General features: G+C 43.5%; 1 protein-coding gene and 1 long non-coding RNA gene across 13 annotated transcripts in view; one reads left to right on the forward strand and one right to left on the reverse strand.

Moving 5' to 3' along the window:
* Positions 1-3,930: 3,930 nt before the first annotated feature.
* CELF2 (CUGBP Elav-like family member 2) overlaps positions 3,931-24,386 on the reverse strand; it is an 830,917-nt gene continuing 810,461 nt past the window's right edge. For 8 of the 12 annotated variants that reach the window (XM_033439192.2, XM_049705739.1, XM_049705740.1 and 5 more), the window contains 3 exons: positions 19,674-19,871; positions 14,710-14,853; positions 3,931-11,593 (listed from right to left, as the gene is read on the reverse strand). In XM_033439192.2, coding sequence (XP_033295083.1) covers positions 11,466-11,593; positions 14,710-14,853; positions 19,674-19,871 — 470 coding nt within the window. In that variant the 3' untranslated portion in view covers positions 3,931-11,465. The remainder of the gene's footprint in view (positions 11,594-14,709; positions 14,854-19,673; positions 19,872-24,386) is intronic. The other 4 variants (XM_012535222.3, XM_049705736.1, XM_049705738.1 and 1 more) reach the window with 2 other exon arrangements.
* LOC125963447 (uncharacterized) lies at positions 20,649-22,475 on the forward strand. Its single transcript, XR_007475446.1, has 3 exons — positions 20,649-21,105; positions 21,223-21,347; positions 21,986-22,475. It is a non-coding gene; the product is annotated as an uncharacterized LOC125963447 (long non-coding RNA).

Genomic DNA, 24,386 nt, shown 5'->3' on the forward strand with positions numbered 1-24,386 from the left:
GGACAGACCTTTAAGCTTTAGCCAGGGAGACATTGTGTCTGAGTAGCACTGAGCTCCGTGAAGGACTAGAAAGTCTGAAACAACTGCCATCTGTTTGTGGCTCTTCAGTACATAATCCTGTGTGGGTGCTGTGGTGATATAGTGTCCACTGTGGGGAGAGAGTGTTTTGTTTGGACCATCTGCTCTTGCTGGTTTGAAGGGTTTCTCCTTACTTGGCAGATATGCTAATCAAGGCAGTCCTGGAGGCAGGGCCATGTATTACTTTTCTTTGCACTGCCAGCCCCTACCTGCGTGCCTTGCGTGGAGTGGCTGCTTAGTACATGACTTTTGAACAAATGAATGATTAGTGGATTATGCATTATCCTTGTGGTAGCTGTTGACAAGTTAGGATACATTACTTGTATTCAAGTGCATTTCCTGGATGCTTGGAGCTACATGGCATCCTGGCAGCAGCATGGACTGTTTGCCTTCAAGGCTGTTCTGATGACTTAGTTGTACTGTATTGCTTGTGGGCTGGCCCAGCCCCCATCCTGCTCCAGGCACTAACTTGGCAGGCTCAACAGTAGCTGCAGCTGAGAGGACGTGAATTGACCTGCTTCTCAGGAGTGCCTTAGCATCCAGTGCCTCTAGTCATAGTTTTCTATTGATTTGTACTCAGGTCAGTGGTCTGGTCTCTTAGATATGAAGAATATATCTAGGGACAGTCCCTAGGTATAAAATACTCCTGAGAGGGTACAAAATTTAGCTTAAGAAAAGATGACAGTAGACCTCAAGGTAGTTTCACCTAATTGCAGGAATGTTTTTCCACTCAGGACCCAGTAGCTGATTAGCTCTGTGGCAACAAAGCAGAGCCTGCATATTTGGTGTGCACGAGCAGTTGAGTGTTCTTCCTCACCCCCATCTGTGCCCCAGGCCTCCCATAGTGGCTCCTGACTTCTGCCACCAGTTTCCACCATCCTCATCCCATCCCATAGTCAGACTTCTCTCCACAAATATTTCCTGAGTTGTCCATTTCATAAGGAATGCTTTTCCCTCCCTAGCAATGTCACCTGCTACATCCATCCACCCACCCATCCGTCCATCCAACAGTTCTGAACACTGACTATATGGCAGGCACTGTGTTGAGGCACTGGGGATACAGCAATGAATGAGACACAGTCACTTCCTTCAAAGAGCTCACAGTCTAGCTTGGGAGACAGACGTAAGCAACGTGTAAACACACAGCAAATAGTGAATGTCATGATGCGTCGCAGACGGTGAACTACGGGAACACAGAAGTGGTAGAGAGATGAGGAAAGGAGAAGGAAGGAGAGAATGATTCCAAAGACAATAAATGTATGTCACAGGGCTTAGGTAATGGTGGCCCTGTCTGAGTTCCCTTCTTCTAAAGCAGTGGTTTTTAACCTTTTGTGCTTTTAGTAACAAAATTGTATTTCTAAATAAAATTCTGCATGGACCACCAATAAATAAAACAAGCAAAAGCAGAGCACCTTTGGTTAAACTGGACGTGTGGTGACGTGGTCTAGCGAGCTCTCTGCTTGGCTCTATCTAGGCTTCTGAGCTCTGACCCCTGCTCTTCCCAAGGTGGTCAAAGACCTATACATTCTGGTTGCTACTGAGGACACAGCTTTGCCTTGGAAGGGCATAGAACCTACAGGCTTGTTACAGGCGAACCTCCAGGTGATTTTGTCATTCCCACATAGGACCTAAACTGGATGGCTGGGCTTTTCTTTTGGGTAAGAGATACCTAAATATAATACTTAAAGGTAGGGAGGGGTGGATTCGAGTGAGGAATCAGTTTCCTTTTCTGAGGATGGAGTTAGTTGTTGTTCCCCAAGGCTTAGGGCAGCCTAAGGGTGGGTATGCCTCTCAGTTTCTCACGAGGGGAAAAGCCTGTCCTGGAGCTTGTTGGTGCAGAGATGTCTGCTGGAGGACCTGCGGTTTCTGGTCAGACCTTGTCCATAGTTGTCCAAGGAACCCAGGGAGAACCGTGGGGCTCTCTGGGGATGGCTGAGTGCATACCTAGCAGGAAAAAGTAATAGACCAGGCCAGTGGAGGGGAGCTTAGCCCACCATGTCGGTAGATACGAACACTGCTACTAACTGGTTGACCTTACTGAATACTTACAATGTGATGGATCCTCATCTTGGCGTTTTTTAAGTATTGGCTTAGTTAATCCTCATAACAACCCCTTGCAGTAGGTATTATTCTTATGCCCGTTTTGCCAACGAGGAAATTAAGGCACTGAGAGGTTACACGGGTGATGAGTGGTGCTAGAGCTGGCATTCCAACTGAGGCAGCGTGGCTCCAGAGAGTATGTCTAAGTATTGAATACTTTCCCTAACACCAGCTTCGCGCTTGAGGGGTCATCTAGCGTCTCAAAGCTGGGGACTTTTATTTGGGGCTTTGATCAGTTGCAGAACACATACTATGTCTTTTATATTTTTGTATGCAATATACATATTTATATATTTTTTATTTTTAAAAATATCCTTCAGATGTGGGCAGGCAGAAATTGGTGCCAGGCAGCTTCACTGCCAGTAGCGAAAGGTTCAAAGAAACGGTGCATTCCCCCTAAAGCAGCTCCCGCCTGACAGACCCTCAAGCTGTGGCTCTGAGCTGGTCTCCCAGCACGCAGCCCCCGGCTGGTGAGTTCCGGAGTGGGAGATGATGGAATCGGGGCTGCAGACCTGAGAGCGGAGTATGTCGGTGTTCATCCTTTCTTCCCTGAGGCTCAGAGCTCTTCTTCCCATTATTGCCTCAAATGTGTCCTTTTTCATAGAGGATTCTTTCTAGCAATGTGACTGATGCTCAAGGTAAGCCCACCAGCTCTTCAACACCCGAGCCCAGTTCATGTAGACCAGTGGTTTTAACCTTTTTTAAAACAGAACCTCTACTCCAACCTCAAACTGCATGGGCTCCAGTAAGCACGTCTATCTCGACCCTTTCATTTTGCTACCCTTGGCTATTTCTCTGATCTCTCACTAGAAGTTTTTGGTTTGATGACAAATATATGAGTAGGAGGAGGCAGAGACTGGACCAAGAATTTTGGATTATCTAGGGATTTTCATTAACTGTATCTCCCTGTTCCTCACTATCAGGGATGACTAAGATTTGTTTTATAAAGGATTAGGATGCCTGTGCCGTTTTGCAAGTAGAAGTTTACGACTTTTTCTTCAAATCAAACATCAAGCAAGAAAAACTAATCTAACATAAAACCTCAAAGCAAAAAAATCTAACAGGAAATGCCATTCTGTTCAGACTTATGGCCTGTAGGAAAAATTTCAAAAATATTCCTTCAAAGGACCAAGCAGCAGGCCTCCCATATAAGCTTTGCAGCTGTTACAGGATGTCTCTCACATATAGCTTTGAAATTTTACCCTTCTCATCCTGAGTGATCAAACCCCTTCTCTTGCTTTCGCTCGTTTTGCAGTCCTGAATAGACCCGCCATCGCTCTCCAGCAGGGTATGGTTCTAGTGTCATCTCATTTTGGAAAAACTTTGGTGCAGACCAGCATTATTCTTCGATCTGCCTTTCTTTTTCGTCCCCTTTCTTCTGAGCCTAAAGAGATCGATCGCATTTAGAAAGGCAGTTGGGTTTTCTAGGTTAGGGCAGATTCTGGACGCTTTCCAGGTGTCTTTTGGTGGCGAAGGGACTGCTCTCTTCTGCCGCCCTCAGCGCCTGGGTAGAGATTTGCCAGGGCCACCAGTAAGGGCATGATTTTCCAGATGACTCTCACTAAAATGCACCAGGAAGAACTTCCCCCCACTCCATTTTGTTTCCAAAGTCAATTTATTGAATATTAAGTCATAAAGCCAGTGATTATAATTTTAATGAAAAATAACCTGTATCACTCGACAGAAAAGAACAAAAATGCCCCTTAGAAACACTGCTTTGAAAAATAATCACATTAACTTTACACATAAGAATCCTTTCTTAAGCTTTATTTAAGAAATCGAGTACTATATAGTTCAATATATATAAGACACATCCAGTATTGTGTTCCTGATAGCAAGTGCATAGATTTTGTTAAGATATCATTTTCACTTGATATAAACGTTTCATGGTCACATGAAGATAATATTCCCAGTGATTTTGCCCAAGCATGAGAGGAGAAAACAGAACACAGCAGAAATAGTGAACTACAACAGAGATGAAAAACAAAAACAGCGAATTAGCAGAACAGTCGATTCCTGATAAGTGAATAAGCTGATTGTTTGGTCACAATGTTTTTATTCACTTATCAGGAACGATTCACAGTACATTAATGTTCACTGTGTTTCCTAGCCTGCCAGCTAAGAGTGCCAGCCCGAGATTGCTCGTAACTGCTGTGGGTTGTGCAGATATGTGGCTTCCATCAGCAAGGTAAACGTTGACAGGTCTGTCATTTCCCAAGGTGGTCCATGTATGGCAAGCAGATACACCTTGCTGACACTGCAGTGGTGTTTAAAGAATGAAAAGGGTAAGTGTGAATTTAGGCAGGGACAAACTTTACAGTCTTAAGTGCTTAAGGGAACTAGCATTTTTGTCCCCTTCTTTGGAGAATTGTTGTTTTTGCAAAACAACAAAAAAATCTGGCTTTGTCTTTCCCTTCTTTTACTCATGCTGAGTATTTTGCCTTGTGCCAAATGGTGGACCTATATACTTATATGACTTAAATATTTAAAAAGTAAACACTTGCATCTTGGAAAGAATTGATCACCCTCTTTACCCCCCTTCTCCCCTCCCTCACACCCTCCACCCCCCCCAAATAATAACATACAAGAAAGAAAAATCACGCCCATAGCCGTCTTTTCCCACTAATGTAAGCAGTGGGTTTTCAGAGGCAAACTGATGAAGGCTCTGATGAGATTTAAAGCAGAAGTATTGGCAGGAAGTCAGCTCTCATCTGTGCAGGTTTAGAGCTGGTGGAAGTTACTTCACTGAGGTGTTCGGCCTATGGGGGAAAGAGCCTCCTTCCCTCCGCCTCACCCGGCCCCTCTGTTGTTGAGCCGACTGGAAAAGACAGTCTAGGGGTCAGAGGGGCTGCCGAAACCGGAGGGTGGGGAGCCTGAGCACCTGCAGGGAAAATCTCATTGGCGGCCAGAGGAAGGCTGCCGGTGCTGGGTGGCCTGAGTTGGACAGAGCTTGTGCGTCTGAAGAGTTGGAGGGAGAGATCAGAGCAGACGTCAATGGAATCTTGTAAGAGCACTTGGAGAGCAGTCAGATTCCTGAGCAGAAGAGATGGGCAGAAGAGGGAGGAGGGCCTGTGGCTTCAGCTTTCGAGGGCATACAAGGAATGGTTTTCTTCTCTAGTTCTCTTTTTGCTAGCTGGGGTTGGGGCGATCGTGGGGGACAAGGCTTTTTACAAAATATACACTCATTCCAGAAGGAGTGTGTGGATGCATATGGCCTTCTTGGCTTTCATTTGGAAACGGATGATATAGTATGAAGACTTGGGCATGAGAAACTTTACCTCTTCCCCCTCCCATCCCACCAGACTGAGTAGAGCTTCCATTTGAGCCCTTGCAAGTATTTCTTTTCTCTTCCACTAGTTATAATAATTAAAGCTGCTCCTGGATTCAGTTAGCTCTAAAAATAAATAATTTAAATTACTTTTCTATACATATCTATTGATTGATGGCAACGCATAGATTTAAATTTAACACCTTTCACATCTATTCACCAGGTAAGTTAAGTTTATTTTTTCTTCCCTTGGGAGCTCACCTCTTTCTTTTAAAAAATGTGACTGGTTTCTGAGAAGAGTTTGATGGTAATGATATGCCTTTGGACTCATGGGTAGGCAGAAGAAACCCCAGCTCTGCTGCTTCCCTTCTGAAGGTTATGCAGCAAAGCAGAGCCATTTTTAATGAGTGTTAAGAACTGCATACATATACCCAAGGGAAGGGGAGAGAGAAAGTGAAATATACCAGTGTGGTGAGAAGACCAGATAAGGTCTTGGCAAATCCAACTCTGTAGGTGGACCATAGAAATAAGTATAAATCTTGGAAGCAGTGGTTAAATAGGCTGTTGTACATAAATTAGAGGTGGCTGGTGTGTAGTTTCCCCCTTCCCCAAATCAGATATTCACTTAGGTGGAATCGACTGTATCTTATTACACAACATATAGAAAAAAAAACATACGTGGAACAGTGAGGTGTGTAGATGTATCACCAACATATAATGACTACCAACAATACAACACTCAGAGAGAGAAACAAGTATTAGGAAAATGGTTTAATATTGGAGACAGAAGCAAAAAACTGCATCACACAATAACATACGTTACAAAAATAAGTTTGACTGTTTCAACTACACGGTTATGTTCACAATGAGGACAGAAGAATCAGAAAAAACTTTGATCTAAACAGCAAAAAAGCAAACCCCTAAAGTTTTAACTAATACATTTATCCACTTAAAGTGACTGAGTACTTCTAAATCTAATTACCTTATTGTGTAACTGCACAATACAGAATAAAAAGTGAAACTTACCGCTGTATTTTAAGACAAAATTCTAATGCTAGATATAAGCAAAGGGAAAAAAGAAATCAAGCCAAAGTTTTTAATTCTCAAAAGAAAAGCAACTTTCTTTCTATCAACCAGAAATCAAACTTGAAATCAGTCATTGTCAGGGGGCCCACTAGAGTAAGCCACAAAAATTTCCATTTTTTTTTTAATCTCCAGTATAAAAAGTTCCACTGGTACAAAATGCATAAGTACAATCAGTTGTAGAAATAGGAAAGCCTGCGTATTTTTTTTTGGCTCAAATTCCATCAAACAACAAAATCCAAATGCATCAATAAAACAGAAACAATACTCAAATGGTCTTACAGTTTTCCACTAGGTTGCATTAACTTTGGCTTTTCTCAGACAATATTTAAAAACTATTTTGTAATTCTAAACAAAATGATATTATTAATCTACAAACAACAATTCTCACAGCACAAAAAAACACAAATACATTTTTTTGTATGACATTATTCAAAAAGGTAATGAAACTACAGGTTTTTTTAAAATTTTATTTCTTCTTGTTAATTAGCACTTAAGATAATAAAAACAGAAACAGTAAAATGAGTCCAGAGTAGCACAAGCCAAAGAACTATAACCCCTATGGTGAAAGAAAGATGAACTTGTTACGCCTTTGAGGACTGCCATTTGATCGCAATTCTCTAATTTAGTTTAAAAATGACTATTGTCTACACTTGATTTTTAAAAAAGCAGTTTCCCTGTGTGTTTGTTTTTTCTTCTGGCACAGGCCCTTCGCACCCTTGCAGCTTTTTCCTTTTGATATTAAGAGAGAAAGTGAAGAAAAGGACAACTTGTCTTTGAGGAGGGTTATCTTTTTAGCAATGAAACATGCCCCCCCCCCCAAAAAAAAAGACTTTCCCTGTAACAGACAGTCTGTCTTGGTTGCCTGCAGAATAAACACTCAGCTCTAAGTGCCCACCCTGAGCCTCTTGTCAAGTGCACTCAGCTCCCCTGGGGGAGATGCAGGCAGTGGGAGGAGGGCACCGGAGCGCTTCTGGCTTCAGTGAAGAAATGGGAAAAAATGGTTTAAGATTTCTGTATACTTGCTAAGAGGTTCTAAATGAGACAGTCTAGGAAATTCAAATGGTGCTGTCTTGTGTTCTTATGGATGTATCTGTGTACCACCATATTATCATCTACACGAGAGAGACAAGTGCGATAACCTCTGTTATTCAGCTGTTTGCTGCAGGAAGTACAAAATAGCCCTCGAAGGATGAAGGAAGGCCCCAGCAGTAGTAAACACGTGTGAGGATAATACAGATCATTTCATTGTAAGTGCATGTGCTGTAAGAAGGAAACTTTTTTTTTTTTTTTGCATCATTATTAGAGGCTAGTCCTTTCCATCCCAGGGCTATCACATCCACACACATATTAAACCAAACAGGGTGGTGAGCGGGAAAAGGAGGAAGGAAATGGAGCCAGCAGTTTCTGAACTCCATTAGAGAGACAAAGAAGCTTCCAGAAAGGCAGGAGTGTGTTTTGGGACTGTGGGGATGACTTTGGGGTTTGTCAGGACAGCAAGAGACCTGCTCACATGAAGTGAAAGTCAAAGAAATATGGCGCTTTAGAAAGTGGCAGCAGGAACGGGTGCTAGGTATTTGGTCAGTAACTGTGATGAACTGAGTTTGCCTTTGATGGTCAGTCCCCTTTATATGCATTCAATTCAAAAGAAACAAAAAGGCAGGGAAAAGGATTGTCAACTTCTAACTCCAGACACCTGGCTTATTCAGAGGTATCCACTGCACAATGGCTGATAAGAAACATTAATTTGGGAATATGTAAGAAACAAAACCAAAAATCCCTCAAAAGACTACCCCATCATCACAAAGCCATTTAACTGGAAGGTATATGAAATTATTCTAAACTGGAACATACCACTAACCTGATCTCAAAAGCATATTGAATTTAAGGTTTATTTAGGTGCTTGACTAGCTACTGTTCCCCTCAGAAGGTTTATCCAGTAACTCTTTAAAGTGTTATTTTTTTCCTTTCTTTTGGCTCTCAACCAAAGGATAAAGTAGTAGTAAAGACAGAAACAACTCAAAGATATATGCAGGAAAAAAATCCAAATTAGAGACACCCCAAAACAAATGAAAATGATGACAGCATAAAAAGTTAACATTCCAGATAGCGCTGGGTAGAAAGGGTTAAAAGTTCAAAACTTTCTCACCTTAGAGGTTTCCATATATCATGAAGAAAATACATTGTGAGGTTGCCGTCACAGCATTGATGTTCAGAGTGGTTAAAAAAGTGAGACATGGGCACTTATACAATGTCTTACAAAAAACATCATAGAGAAATAACAAACAATAACAATTTCAGGCAACAAGACCACAGGATAGCAAGTTAACAAACTTTTTAACCTCTTTTTTTTGTTGTTTTTTGTTTTTTAAATATTAGGGATTTATACAAAACACATAATAAAATACCCATGTTATCAAATTACTTCTCACAAGAAACACACTGAAGCTCTAGGAAGGAAGTACCTTTGGAATTTGGCACTATATATTTTCACTTTTTTTCTTTAAAAGAAAAAAAAAATCACATTTTGCTGAACACAAACACATCTAAATAGTCCACAAAAAAAAAAAAAATGACATCAATGCTTTACAAGCCAACACAAAACTTACTCTGGAATAGGTTTTCTTTTTTCCCTCACATGAAATTTTTTGTAAGCAAACAACTTTTTTTTGAAATTCTTTTTTGTTTTAAGTAAACCAATTCTAAACTTGTCTTATCAACAAAGAACATTAAGACCATAAGACTCATGATGAAACCACAACTTAATTCACAGAAGCACCAACGTTAACACAGTTTACAGTAACCTTTCTCCTGTACATTGAAACAGTATAAAATATAGGTAATTTCATGTGCATTAAACCATGGATTGTCTAACTGTGAGTCAGTTCAGCAAAAGGTGACACAAATAGGTAGCATTTGCCCCAAAACAGGGTAAATATTTTTCTTATACTAATCTACAAAAAGTGGTTCTATATATATATCTTAATGAGAAAGTGAGCCACCTAAAATGGCCTTATCAAAAAACTTTACACTGCCTGAAAAATGTAAAAACTATTACAGACCTCTAGAGACTTAAAATCAGACAGTTTTTTTCTCAAACTGTTTTTGGAAGTAGTCTGTTAGAAACCAACATTCTGTGTCCCTGGACACATATTGCTATTGTTACCAGTGACCGGGAAGAATGCCAATCCCTGTATAATACTTTCAAGTCTGTTTTATGAAAAGAAAAGAAAAAAAAAGAAACATTTTTGCCACAGGTTTTTTCCTATTATTAATTTGTGTAATAATAAATTTCAGTCTTGCATGAATGCAGCAATGTTTTTCACATTGACTTCCCAGAATTCATAGCTAGATGAGGTCACATGCAAATTTCAAAGGTCAAACTAGATCAAAGGTCAGTAGGAGAACCAAATATGATGTGAGGTCAGAAAGACATCAGAAACAATGACGGGACGATGAAACTTTTTTTTTGAGACGCCACAGGGACATGCTAGGCAAACGGTGAACTAACGGGCATGAAGATGTCTAGGGAGAAAACAGGGAGAGTAAAAAGTTACACAGAATCTACGCAGCAGCAACAAAATCACTCTTCAGGGTGCAGGAGAAAAACTAATGCAAATTTTAGGTCATTAGGGAGTCTACGAGCCATCCACGTAATTTGCATTTCTTACACTCTTTATCCACAGCACAAAGGAACCCAAGAGAATCCATCCGGAGAGGGAGAGGGGATGGATTCTGGGCGTTTTGGGGTGAGGGGCTGGCAAAGGATGGGGAGAGGGTCCAGTTTCAACGAATGTAACAGATGGGGAAAGTCAGACGACTGAACTGTAAACTAGATAATGGCAGTTACGAACAAAATCATCAGACAGATACAGACACCGAGAGGATAAAGCATGGACTTGAGGCCTAGGGTTCAACGGTGAAAAAAAGCCCATTCCTAGAACGATTCCTCTAGAGACTACTTCAGAAGGATCTGGCTAGCACAGAGAGCTGCTCTTTAGGTACCCAATAAGTTAACAATAGGCAATAAATAACTTCCATTATTTCTGAGGCAGTAAAAATTTTGTACAAAAATAGAAATGCTTTTTTTACAAATAAAATTTACAGGCCTGTGGCTTTCTTTTTATGTAGTATTTATGTATTACTTATTTATTATTAAATTTATCTTTCAAGAAACATCAAGTATTTTCACTCATTTTTAATTTTTAAACCCTGTAGCTTTAAGAAACAGATCTCTAAATCTTTTTTTACATTAATCCTTTCTAAAAACTAAAATAAAACAATAACAAAATAGACAACCAGTGTAATAATCTGACCAATAAATGTCATGTTTCTTTGAACACTAAAATAAAATCCTACTCATTAAAACAAACCAAATGTAGTGGAAAGACATTTTGTATTGTTTTTAAGTGCTTCTCCTGGCTTTTCTCTCGCGCTAGGCCACCGCCTTACCCTCTATGAACAGCTGGCGCCCCTCTGCGGGGTGGGCGCGGGCAGGAGGGGCGAATTCTCCAGGCAGTGCTCTGGGGCACAGGGTGGGGGAGGGGGAGGGGGGTGGGTCTCAGAGTTAGAATTGCACGTTAGCCTTTGTTTGCCTTTTAAGTTGTTAAGATGTCATTTATTGTGTATGTGTTTTTCTTTTAAAAAAGCAAAAAACAAAAAAGGTAAAAGGAGATTCAAATTGCAAAACAAAGGAGAATACAGTGGTACAAGTGGAGGAGGAGTTTACTCGATAGAAACAAGGTAGCCGAGTTTATGGCGAACTGGGTAGGGGGCCCGGGAGGGGGTAATGGAGGCCTTATTGTAAAAATAACCGTCTCTCTTGGTAAAAGTTGGCAATGTGGTCCTCCTCTGCCTTTCCTGTTGAGCCCAGGCTGGCTCGTGGGACTTACCCTAAGAAAGCTAAAATAAGAGCAGGGAGCCTCTGGGGTTAGGATCAGTAAGGTTTGCTGTCGTTTTTGGAGCGCTTCAGCTGGACCTTCAAGCGTTTCATGCCAATCTGAAAGCCATTCATAGCCTGGATAGCAGCTTGCGCAGACACGGGATTGTCGTAGCTAACAAAACCTGGAAGACACAAGTGGAGGGAGGGCGGGAATCAAGATGGAGAGGCAGGGGAGCAAAGGAGGGTGGCTGCAGATGCTAAGTGACACGTGCCCAGCCTGCGGTCTCGGGTCAGCTCTACTCAATTCACGGACTACAGGTCATGTTTTAGGGGCAACACTGGAAACATCCACTGAGAAGCAGCGGAGAAGCTGGCTGGACCGCTAACTTGCTATCATGAGAACAAAACCCCTCTGCAGAAGGCTAAAATCTCAAACATTGAGTCAATTTAGTCTGTTTACTGATTTCAGTCAAACCTGTTTGGGTTTAAAGTCCCTTAGAATCCCGAACCAGCCTCCAATACGTCAGTAGTGCTGCTCCTAGAAGCAGTGGTACAAATATTCTAGGTCTCCAAGGGCCCCCAGAGGCTCACATGCCCCAACCAGGTGAGGTTTAAAAGCAGGATAATTGAGGGAAGGGCTGCATAACCTGTATGCCGCCCAAGACCCTGACTGTTTCCATTCCAATTCTCCATGTATACAGGACGGGGTCAGTTGGTGAATTAACTCTAGCATAATTTGTACTTCATTTTTACCACTTGGAGCTGTTACTGAGAGGAACCTAGGGGCCCAGGGGAAATGCTGTGCCCGTTCTCCTTATCTCAACCTCCATTTTCAAAGCTCCGGTGAATTCAGCAGAATGGAAATTGCTACCTTGTATCCCCAGCTGTCCTGGAGAATAAACAGTCTAAACAGCTCAGGGCTTCACAGCCATCCTGACATACTTCCCACCACCTTTCTCTGTACCAACACTCAGACGCTTCTGACGACCACCCAGGCTCTGCCAAAACCCAGAAACAGAATTCTGACCACATAGTTTTGTTTCAGCACTGGGGGGCGGGGTTACATGCAAAAGTTTCTTAAGTGTTGTCCCTACTTACTTTTGTTGTTGAAAGGAAGTTATACTGATTGGATTTCAGCTCTGACCATCCACTGTTCAGAAGGTTTTATACCAAGTTCTCCATCTATCTATCTACTATTAAAGTATAAAGCTAAGGAGAACATTCCTTTACAAATTAGAGGAGGAAGAAAGGGACATAAATATACCTTTAGCAGAGTTCTCAGCTGATAAAAATAGGCATACAGTATAAGCAGAATAGCTTCTCATAGGCTGCCTGTATGCAAAATGGTGGTTTAAATTTTTATTAAATTTAAATTCCCAATAAATGTGATCTTGAATCTAAGATTTTTGCTGATTTTCTCCTTTCCTCCTACGTCTTATCCAGAGGTAGCAAGATGATTGAAGAATGGAAATGGGTCAAGGGCAAAGTGGATAACAAAACCTGGCCAAGAGCTTAGGATGAAGAATGGGGTACCACGTTATAACCAGCAAACCTGGGACCCCAAGAAGTTAGGCTGTCTCACCGAGACACCTACATATGGGATGTTACAGCTTTTTAATAAAAACTGAAAACACAGTGCATAACACTAAATACCACTGTCTGATGATTATGAACACAGTGGTTAAGTAGTTTGGGGGTTGATATAATCTCTTTTCAAGACGGTAAATATTTTCTCAAAATCAAACCATGAACTACAATCCTTTTTCTAATCTCCAAATAAGCTCAGGACATTGTTTAGCGATGAAGACTATAAACGTCTGGCTCGCAAGCCTTGTTCAGGGAAGCTCCCAATGGGGAGCTCTTACTGAGACATGCACACAGCCTATATAACAACTTACTTTCCATTTCACTCTCTCGTGAACCATTACAAGGGCGTTTATATACCTGTAATGGGTTCAGGCTAACAGCCTTTCCACTTGGATAGAAACAGTGACTTGAAATGGCTGACACGCTAATTCCCCCAACAACAGAGGCTTCAGGCTTTCCTTGGTGACAGCACGGAAATCAGAAGGACGTTACGCGAGTGGAGTTTCAGAAGCCAGAGCACTCTCTTCAGACTGGCCGCCCGTCGCCAGTCAGCCGGGCGCCAAGTCTGAGTTTGTACCTCTGCAGGAGCCGTCCCCACCTTTCCTTTTCACCGTGCCCACTTCTATTTGTTCTCCTCTGCCCACATCTGTTCTACTTTATTTTGTTTTGTGCTACTCTTAACACCTATGACCAATGTGAGTCATTAAATCGGAGGAGTGATTAAAGCAAATGTTACATCTCAAACTGGGCCAGAACTTGCCAAGTTAGAAGTATATACTCTGAACATTCTAGCCTCTAAACTACTTTGGGGAACACAAGGGTTCAAAAAATAAAACAAGAACTAGATTTAATGAATGTTCTCCTCCTCTGTAAAACATTAGGGCATGCAGTGAGCCTGCCATACTCTCTCAGGGAGCGAAAACGCCCCAGGGAGCCAGAGTCCAGGCTGCTTGAGGAAGGAGACTGTGACAGCTCTGGCCACGGAGGAGCTGGGATGTCCAGTGTTCTGAGAACACCTGCATCTCCTGCGCTCTCCACCCACTCAGGCAGCCACTGCAGATCCCAGCATCCCAGCACACCGCAGCACTTCATGTCACCATGAGCTAAACCAGCTACGGTCCCTGGGCTCCCGGAGCTGCTATGTTGGGCGTGGCCTGAGCACACCCCTACTGTGAAGGTATGTGCATCGATGAGTGTGTTTTTATGTACATCCAGATGCTGAACAATAAGCCCCCAGTACAATGTGCTGCCTACACCCACAGGGTCTGAGTTCTGGTGGACCTGGAAGGGTATGGAGTTTGTGGCAAAGTGTCTGCAGTGCCATTCTGTATCAGGAGTCTCAACTACACTACAGTCTGTAAACTCCTTCCATCCGGTGAAGCCTGTGGTTCAAACTGGGGGCCCAAAGAGACTGTTGCTGGTCAACTATGGAAGGTGATTAGTTATAGGCAGTAAGGCCCTTGAGTACAGCATAGAGCACTACCTACTATACGGGCATTTAATTTCCCAGATCTTTCCTTTCTCCCAGGTCTTTTCTGCCTTTTTGATGAGATGACTTGACCCAGTCTGCTTACATGGATCCAGACAACCTGGAACCACCACACACACGGAAGGCCCTGTCCCGGCATCTAAATGCTGGCCATTACATTTGCCTTCCCATGACCCCTTGCTGGCCGCGCACTGTGCATTCTAGCTGGCTTCTCTCGCATACCAAAGCACTTGCTCAGATTGGTCTGTTTGTCAATGAAGACTTTAGCAGAGATAACATTTCCAAAAGGCATGAACATCTGCAGGATGTCCTGGTCTCCAAACTCCTGTGGAAGGTGGTAAATAAAGAGGTTTGCACCCTCTGGACCTAAAGAGGGGGGAAAAAAAAACCCATCAGTGTAAGGTATTCTGCACTTCTCAGTTCCCAAAGCCCCTTCTCAGGAATGCTTTAACAACAGATGGGCTAAGCACGTGGCTTTCCCTCATACAGAGATGGATACAAGTCCAGTGCTGGTATGTCTTTTAGGACAGGAGTCGTCCTGCACATTTTCCTGACTTCCAAAGAGACACCGGTTAAGAATGGCTTCCTTTTCATCTATAAGCTGTGGGTCACATTTGCTTACTGCGCGTGAGCACGTATTTTCAGTCTTCCTGGGCGTGAAGGTGGCAGACGAGGGGTAGAGTCGGGGAGGAGAATAAAGGCGTGGGTTTTTCCCACGTGGCCATGTTTTATAGTACGTAGTATATATTCTCTCTTGGATACAGTGTCCTGTGTATTCTAAGCAAATTGCAGCAATTTAGAAGTAATGAATATAGCAGTAATGCTGCTTGGATTTCTCAATCATTTACCTAATTATCCATCCAGTTCTGATTTGGCAGATCTCAACACACAGTCTAATAATCATCTTTCTTAGAAATGACTGGCAATGAGTCAAGGCAGGAAAAAGTAGGTGCTAGAGTTTCACAACTGTGATCGGAATGACACCACTGGGAATTAGCCTTGCAAACTGAGCGCATGAGGTGCACAAGCTGGTCAGAGACTAAGCGAAGCCTGGTTCTTGGCTCTCCACCATAACTTCCAGAAATACAAGGAACGAGGACAGAGTAGGGGCGATCTTAGCTACACCAGACAGGACAGCACTCTTAAGTTCCCTTCCATTTCATTCTCCCATCTCTCTAGCCACCTGCAGAAGAACTAGCTGCAGCTTAAAGGAAGCAGAAAGGAGGGAATCCCAATGATTACAGCAGGTCATCACCTTCTAATATGTCACAGGCGAGAATGCTTTCCAGGTCAGAGGGTGCTTGGGGGAGTTGTAGGTCCTTCCCCAGATGGTTCTGGGGAGGCCCCAGGGCTGGATTCCTCTAGGATGTTCTGGGCATGGTGTCTGGGAGGGAAGGGAGCTCATAAAACTGGTGAAGTAGCCAAGCACCTGGTTCACGGGGCCTTGACTGACTCTCGCAGGAGAGGAACCAGGACTGCCTGCTCCACTGGGAAGCCCCAGGGGCTGGGGGGTGAGTGTCTGTTTGTATGGGCCGAAGAGAAGGAGAACTGGGGTAGAAAGAACTTTGTAAAAATAAAAGGGATAAACATCTTTGCAAAGAAAAGTCAAACCAAGTTTCTTTCCACACACACAAACACACAATCATAAAAGAAAAAAGTATTCTAATGAATGGGACTTTTCACAAGGAAATCTTCTTGAGGCAAATTTCTGAAGCCACGGAGATGAAGCATTTCTTTCTTATTTAAGTGTTAACGTGGCCACTTTAATTTTCCGTATTGCTCACAATTTCCAGGGGCATAGCCATGTTCCAGTGCAAGAGACACAGTTTGTATTTAAAGGGGCACAATTACAGGGTTAGGTCCCCAGATGTTTCTTTGTTAAAAAAAAAAAGACAACTCTTAAACAGTCAAAACTTAATATGAATAGATGCAAAACCAAAACGCTGGAGGTGGGTGTTCTGAGGGCCACTATGCGTGTGCGTCCCCTGCAGTTTGTCTATCAGGCAGAGCTGGTACTGCCCATACTGGATATGCCTTCTAAACAGAAGGTCCAAATGCACAAATGAGGATTAATGGGGCCCAATGGGAATTGTGAAGTCAGCTCACCTCCTGAAGCCTGGGGAGAAAATGCAATTTTAATGCACTGTGACAGATTACTGGCCATGCCTGGGTAGTCCTGGCCTTCTTGAATGCAGTGCATTCTGAACGTACCCAGGCCAGACAGGGGACTAAGAAAACGGGAAGAAGGTAAACCCAAGGAGGCTGTCTTTTTCCTCATCACCAAGAAATACTTGGATTTTGCAAACTGCCAAAGTCATTAACACTAAAATGAGAAAAAGGTGACTTGGTATGGAAAACCTCTTAATATTCAGTGAAGGAGGCTACTGCCATAGACACCAAGGGTAAAGAAACAGTTTTTTTTGGGTTCAACCTAGGTATCTTCCTTCTGTCTCCCTTCGGTAAAAACCTGCTGACCAACCACACATTCCTCAGGCCTCTAGTATACGCGACTAACTTGCTAGCGCTCGTTCAGTTGTATCATTGGTCCCAGCTGGCTGGGTGTTCACGTTCATATTTCTCATGGGGCACCTGATGTAGCAGAAAGCACTGGGGGTGTCTGTATCAGACCGCCAGTTGGGATCTGGAGGCTCTAATGCTGTGTGTGTGACATGCCTCTTGCAAACACAGGGAGATGGGAAGGGTGTGAAAGAGCTCAGAGGATATTTAGGAATGGCAGGAAACGTGGTCAGCTTGCCTGAGTTTAGATCTGTAGGGATGCCATAACCCTTCAGAAGATTAGCTGAGGAAAATATTAAAACCATTTCTTTACAAGGCCAGACTGGTTCACTTTCCAGTCGGAAAATATATACCAGGGTACACGACTAAATACATCAAATTAACTCAACTTTCTTGATTAAAGAACAGAACTAAGGAGTAGAAAATCTAAAACTCTATTTAGTAGTGGAATACATCATGGGGTCTTTCCTTTGCTTCTCAGTATGACCTGCCTTTTAAATTATGTTTTAGTTAAGCTAATGTTAAGATGGTTTAAATTTCTTAGCACAGGTTAACAGGGTGAGAAGAAGGTGATCAGAAGAGACATACGAGAAGATGGAAGATGATTTAAAAAGACCTGAACAACCTAAAACACCATCAAGCACTAACCCGTGCTGCTGGTAGCCCACATACCTAAATGGAAATGATCTGGAGCGGGCAGTGTTTATCTTGAACTATTTTACATTAATCCCAGAGGATTAATTATTGTACAAGCAGCGCCTAAAACTTAAGGGATAGAAATTTAGGGCAGTGAGCTGGTGTGAAGCAACTTCCGGGACCGGACTTTCTCCTTAAGCTACTGACTTTCGAGTCTGCTGGTGACAGATGTTTTCTCAGTGACCCGGGTTATATGGTTTGCTGTGAGGCCCTGCTGGGTGAGGGAGAAGTGACCAACACTCTCTAAGACGCATGTGGGGGAACTGGCTTTTACGGTCTCTCCTGAGGATACGGTTATCTGACAGGATCCCTCCTACCACCCTCATTTGTCACCATGGTAGTCAGACCTCAGACACAGGGACCTCAATACAGGCTTTCCTTTGGGAAGCCGAGGTGTTTATGACATGGGGTCTCCACACGCCTGGGGAAAACGCAGTTGTCTGAACAGTTGTGCAAGTTTTAAAAAAATCAACAATAACAGTCACAGCTGAGAGGAAAGAGAAAGTTGAAAGAATGAAACTCAGATTTTCAACTATCTTCCTTTTTTTGTTTTGTGGTATGCGGGCCTCTCACTGTTGTGGCCTCTCCCGTTGCGGAGCACAGGCTCTGGATGCGCAGGCTCATTGGCCATGGCTCACGGCCCAGCCGCTCTGTGGCATGTGGGATCCTCCCGGACCGGGGCACGAACCCACGTCCCCTGCATCGGCAGGCGGACTCTCAACCACTGCGCCACCAGGGAAGCCCATGTTTTTGTTTTTTTAAAGAAAGATATTTTTCTGTTTATATGTAACAGCATTAAAAATGGAAGATAGGGCTTCCCTGGTGGCACAGTGGTTGGGAGTCCGCCTGCCGATGCAGGGGACACGGGCTCCGGGAAGATCCCACATGCTTCAGAGCGGCTGGGCCCGTGAGCCATGGCCGCTGAGCCTGCGCGTCCGGAGCCTGTGCTCCACAACGGGAGAGGCCACAACAGTGAGAGGCCCGAGTACCGCAAAACAAAAAAACCCAAAAAAACCCCAAAACGCATGAGTATCTTTAAAGCTGTGTCCCTTTTACTATTCCCAACTTAAAAAGAAAAACCCTTCTATTTCTTATAGGACACCATGTTTATAGTCAAAATATTCAGACAAAAACCAGTCTGGAACTATGGGGTGAGGATATAGGAGAAGGGAAAGAAATTTTAAAAACATCTTCAGCAAGTACTTCCCTTTTCTAATTTCTTTTCTTGTGTTCAAAACAAGTCAGAAAGAGAATAAATATCACAGTGCAGATTCTGCTTTAAAAGCAATTTCAATCAAGGAGGAAGGAGCCAAAAGGAGGAAAGAAAGAGACAAGCCCTCCCTACTCGGGCCAGCTCATTAACTGCTTTATAATTAGCCTTCATTTATTCTTAGCATTCACTTCCTGATGTTTATTTTGCCTTACCGGCAGAGAAGCAAGGCAATCAATCACTTATTTGCTTCCCCAGAAGACCCCTGATTAAACCGAGACTGAGTCAAACCTAAGAGTGGATTTTTTCATTAACCTGGAAACCATCGCGGACTAAGAGGTGAGCTCCACCATCACGGGGGACGTGGACTGCGGGAAAGCTGGGCCGAGCCCACAGGGGGCTGCATCGACCCACCCCTTCCTCTAACGAGGAGTTTGTATGGAAGGGGAGAAATGAGAGGTGGCCCTGCTGATTCGGGAGAGGGTGCTCCCCGCAATTTTTTGATGGCAGCAATCACTAGGTAATTGCGTATGGCGCACAGAGGGTGAGGACTCCACCTGAACAGGGAGAGGAACAGTAAAGCTAAATATGACAGGAAAGAAGCCTGAAAGGGCCTGTCAGATTTCTTTACGAAAAACTAAACGAACATGAGTAGGAGAAATAAAACAACTGCTTTCTCTCAGGACAGTGGCTCGGTGGAAGTTCCTTGGAGCTCTGCTCTGGGGGCGAACGCTGCCCTCCGGCCCGGGCCCCAGGCACGTACCTTCCTTCTGGCTGCCGGCCGCGCTCTGCTGCTGCAGCAGGCTCTGGCTGTACAGCGTGGGCAGCGCCGCGGCCGCGTACTGCTGGATCCCTGAGTAGGCCTGGGTGAGGGCGTCCATGGTGCCCGCCGTGCCATTCGTCAAGCCCGTGGCGCCAAGTCCTCCATTCAGAGCCGCCATACCTGAGAGCATTTGAGCAACTTTACAAAAAACCCAACAATAGAGAAGAGAAACAGCACTTTTCATTAGTGCTTTCCAAAGGAAGTTAGAGAATCATTTGACACAAGTACGACAGCAAGTGCATGCAGCGAGCACACCAATTACACCAACAAGAACTTACAGACAAAACTATGAAGTGACAAATTGTAATAACGGCAGACACACAGACGACCACCGCAAGCCCCTGAGCAACGGTAAGCCTCACTCCCTAGGCCAGTGACGGAATTCACCAAGGCACTACAGAGAGCCAGTGCATCTGAGCTCCAGCAGTGCGCTGCTGGCAAGGACTGGGGTTCTCCTTCTGAAGTAGAAGCCTTCTGCCGCTTAGAGCTTGAGAGCATGTAAAAAACCACTAGTGGCAGAGGCCTGTGACATCTATACACCTAAGCCACTTACTGGGCTCTCTGAGGAGCCGTGGGATGGCCCCAGGGTTCGAGGGGGAAGGACAGGATTGAAACTGTTCTCCTTTAAGCTATCTGATGAGGAAATGGCAGAGAGCACGAGCTCTGTACTCAATAAACCAGTAAATCACCAGTTCCGCTGACCGGCTTCCTCAACAGCTGAAGGATGCTGTCAGGGACGAGGACCTTAGGGAGAGCCTCTCTGACGATGAAGAATTAAAGGCGCAGGAAAAATGTGGCTCCCTCCCCTCGGTGTAGCTAACTGAAGCTGCTTGTTCAGTATGAAAGGCTAGAAACGGGATGGGGCTGTTCTCAGCAGCAAACAGACGCACACACAGACACACACACAGACACACACGCCTGAATATTAATCAGTGCCCGTGGAACTGGGGTTTCTGCCAATGAGAGCACCCCATGCCATGTTTTTCAGTCAGCTGAAGTGACCCCATGTCTGAAAAGCTGGATCTTGGCTATTAACCCATGTGAACTGGATGACGGCCAGCACACTTTTTTGACTTTTTTCCTTGTCTCCTGGCTGCCCTTTTGCTCTATTATGGTTGTTGACTGTGTCACTTTTTCCCTGAATATGAGTCAAAACAAGTAATACTTTATAGAGTGTGAACTTTTCTATAAACTCGGGAAATGGAAGAGGTGACATCATAATTGCCTTGAGTTCCCTTTATGATGAAGACTTTTTTTTTTAAAGATATGTTTATGGGAAGAACTTAGTGAAAACATTAATGAAAATCTTGAAAGAATTAGGGCTATTGATTAAGGATGTTAAAATAGCAAAGGTGGTTAATTGAAAAAAATTGTAAGTCTAATGAGAATAGAGGACAACTAAGAGAAGGGTGCTTAGAAATTATACAGAGGAATCAAATACCAGAATCACCTCAACACTCCCATCCATGTTTTTGCTTGCCTTCCGCAGGACACAGGGGAGGGGGCAGTGAGCTACTTACTCCATCATGCTTCTGTTCTTCTGACACCTTCATCTCTTAGATTAAAAGGACTACATGTAACAAGATAGGATAGAGGGATCTCATGGAGCCTCAGGTCTGGTGTTCTCCCTGGGGGGCTTGAGGGGACAGAAATGGGCCTTGGGTGACGTTTGGGGTGGGGCTGGAGTGTCAAGGAAAACCTGGGGGCCATGAATGTGGAAAAGCCAGCTTCCTGAAAAGGAAAGTGATTTCAAGCAGTTCTAGCCGATACCAACTAAGCTCAAAAGGTGGTGGCCAGCAGAGGTCCTGCTGACGTTGCTTGAAGTTTCTTATTATGAAGGAGTCTATTCTAATTTTTTCTGAGGTGTGTGTTTACCACGGCCAAGGTAGAACAGGTGATTGATTACCAGGTAGAATCTTAAAAACCATCAAAGGAAGTTTTCAACTTTTGAGAGTTATTCCTATCAATGATCTAATGTCATTCTGTATTAAATAGTCATTATACTGAAGATAACATTTGTCAATTCAGCTGCTGGTACTTGATTCCATGTAAACACTTTGGACAGTCGAAACAGAGGTTTGAAGAAGGTTAGTTGAATAAAATGCTTCCCCTTAAAAGAACAGGGCTTTCTTTGAAAAGGCCAAATGGATTGGCAGACCTCAACGAGGGAGGAAAGGTCTTTGCAAATAGTCTAGCAGTGAAGTTAGTGCGCAGCCAGACTACCGCGTGCTTTAACTGAACCGCTCTCCCAGGTCCTCCCTGATGGAGTCCCGGGGAGCTGTGAGACTATCGAGTAAACCTGTGAAAATGACCTAGAAGGACCCACCCGTAAAGATGATCATGTACATCCGGCGTGGCCAGCATGAAGATGATGCTGAAAAAAGGAGTGGGAGGCGGAGTGCCACGAGCCAACTACAGTTATCTGCACACCCCTCGGCCAGGCTTTATACCCAATAAAGAAAGGGCAAAAGTGAGGAATGTATTAATATATTCTCATAGATTTGTATGTATTTGCTGGGATAAATTTTCTTTGGTATAAATGGGATATATTCTTCTAAGCTGCAAGCTGATAATGAGGACTTAGGTCTAAGAAATGTATAAAATCAGGGTAGATGAATATGAATATATACAATTAGTGGCACTTGTGCTCATGCCTGTGTTAATAATATGGTCACAAGTGTATGTGATGTTGTATGTGCTTGTGTATGTACCTAACTACATGTATCTTTATATATTCCAATACTACAGAGTAAAGCTAATTTCACAAGGCATACCAAGGGTGACAAGCCACCGCAACACTATGCCCAAAGCATCGCATCTTTTCTCTCCTTTACATAAAGTATTTCCGTAAACATTACTCACCAGGCATTTGTGGCTGGTGATATGCAGATAATCATAACTTTAAACACTATATGGTAAACCATTTGGAAGAATTAGCTCATTTAAAAAAGGAAAAATAAGGATGTCACTTGACATACATTTAAGCACAAAATCAGATACAGATTCCTGGGTGGATATAACTGCAAAAAATATTTTCTTCGTCTTCGTTCAGCTATTAGTGTATGAAACCTGCCTGGAGAACCCTCAACTAATCCAGAAGGGAAAGCTCTGTTAGTGAATTGCCCACATTCCTTCCTTCTGATCTTGCTGTTTTCCGCTTTTAAGCTTTAGAGCGCTGTCCTTTTTTTAGTCCCTCCTTCTATGAGCGTATAAGGAAGAACAAGGGTATGAAGCTCAAACAGTCTGGTTCAGCTACTTGTCTACCATCCGAAGCTTTACCTTGTGGGGAGCTGAGAGGCCCTCTGGCAGGGAAGGCAGTCAGATTCTCCCAGGATGAGTTTGGGAATTAACTAGATTCCATCTACCTACTTTTCTCCATGGCTCCTTCGTCCATGGAAAAGAGGTGGCTTTACTCAGAAAACCAGAAAACTCTCCTTACGGTAGCAAGTAATGGCTCCTGGGTGGAGTGGGGGAGGAAACGGTGATGATATGGAAGCTGTGGCCAACTATTTGTCAAGCTGCCTCTGTCCAGGTAACCGTTTGTTGACTACCTTCTTATCCAGTAGGACAGGTAGCATCATCACGTCTGTTAAGGAAGAACGGTTTGAAAGAGGACACTCTATATTAGAAGGTTTTCTCTTGGTATTTGAGAAAGCAAATCTTAGCTCCAAGCCGGTGCCGATTGTTAAATAGCTCTGATAGTAATTTACCCAATCAGAAGGAATGTATTTTACTTTGTGCATGACTTTTGGTTTGATTAAACATTTTTCTGGTTCATACTGTCTAGTAGGGGTTATTTGAAACTAGAAACAGTCTTAATTTCCCATGACCTATATGTACTTACATTAACCCAATGGCAAAGAATTTAAAAACAAAACAATTTAAGGCTGTTCTTCTTGCCAGGAGCAAAACTGGAATAACACAGGTCCCACACAGGAACTACTCATGGTCTCTCTGCCATTCAACACAGTCCCTCTCCAGTCGCTCATGATAACGATGGGAAAATCCCCGCAAAGGACAACAGAACAGGATGGAGAGAGGCGGGACCACACAGACAACACACAGCAGTCATGAGCACGTGCTGAGGAGGACAGCCATTCCCACTGGCCTGTTACTGTGCAGACCAAGGACAGGCAGGCGATCAAATCAAATTCCTTGTTTTAGGGGAACTAGGTCCTGGGGCAAGAGAAGCAGCATGAAGGGATGTGTGCAAACACACGTCTGCAACCGAGGGGAAGGACAAGTGAGTTGGAGCGTCTGCAGAACAAGGTCAGAAACAGGAGGCAGGGCCATGAGGGCTGCTGGCAGGAGGGCAGCTGGAGGCAGCTTCACTGGAGTAAAACATTCTGCTGTCACGCGGCCACCACTTCATTCAACACGTGCTTGCTAATCAACAGCTATCTGGTCGGGAAGGAAAGAAATCTTTTTCTTGTCTGCTCTTTTTGGCCTTTGGTCAGATAAAACTCAGTCCAAGGTTATGACTGCTTTCCCCAAAACGTAGGAATAAAAGGATTTAATAAAACCTCAACACATTTCCTACCTCTAAATGTACGACTTATCCTCTTATCTGGATTATAAAAGTTAGTCTTCATTTGGATGAGTTCTAGGTGCTTCTTTACCAAACAAATTGCAAGGTATTCTTTTGGGATTTGA

The sequence above is a fragment of the Orcinus orca genome, chromosome 2 (genome assembly GCF_937001465.1).
Source record: "Orcinus orca chromosome 2, mOrcOrc1.1, whole genome shotgun sequence".
Classification (NCBI taxonomy): Eukaryota; Metazoa; Chordata; class Mammalia; order Artiodactyla; family Delphinidae; genus Orcinus; species Orcinus orca.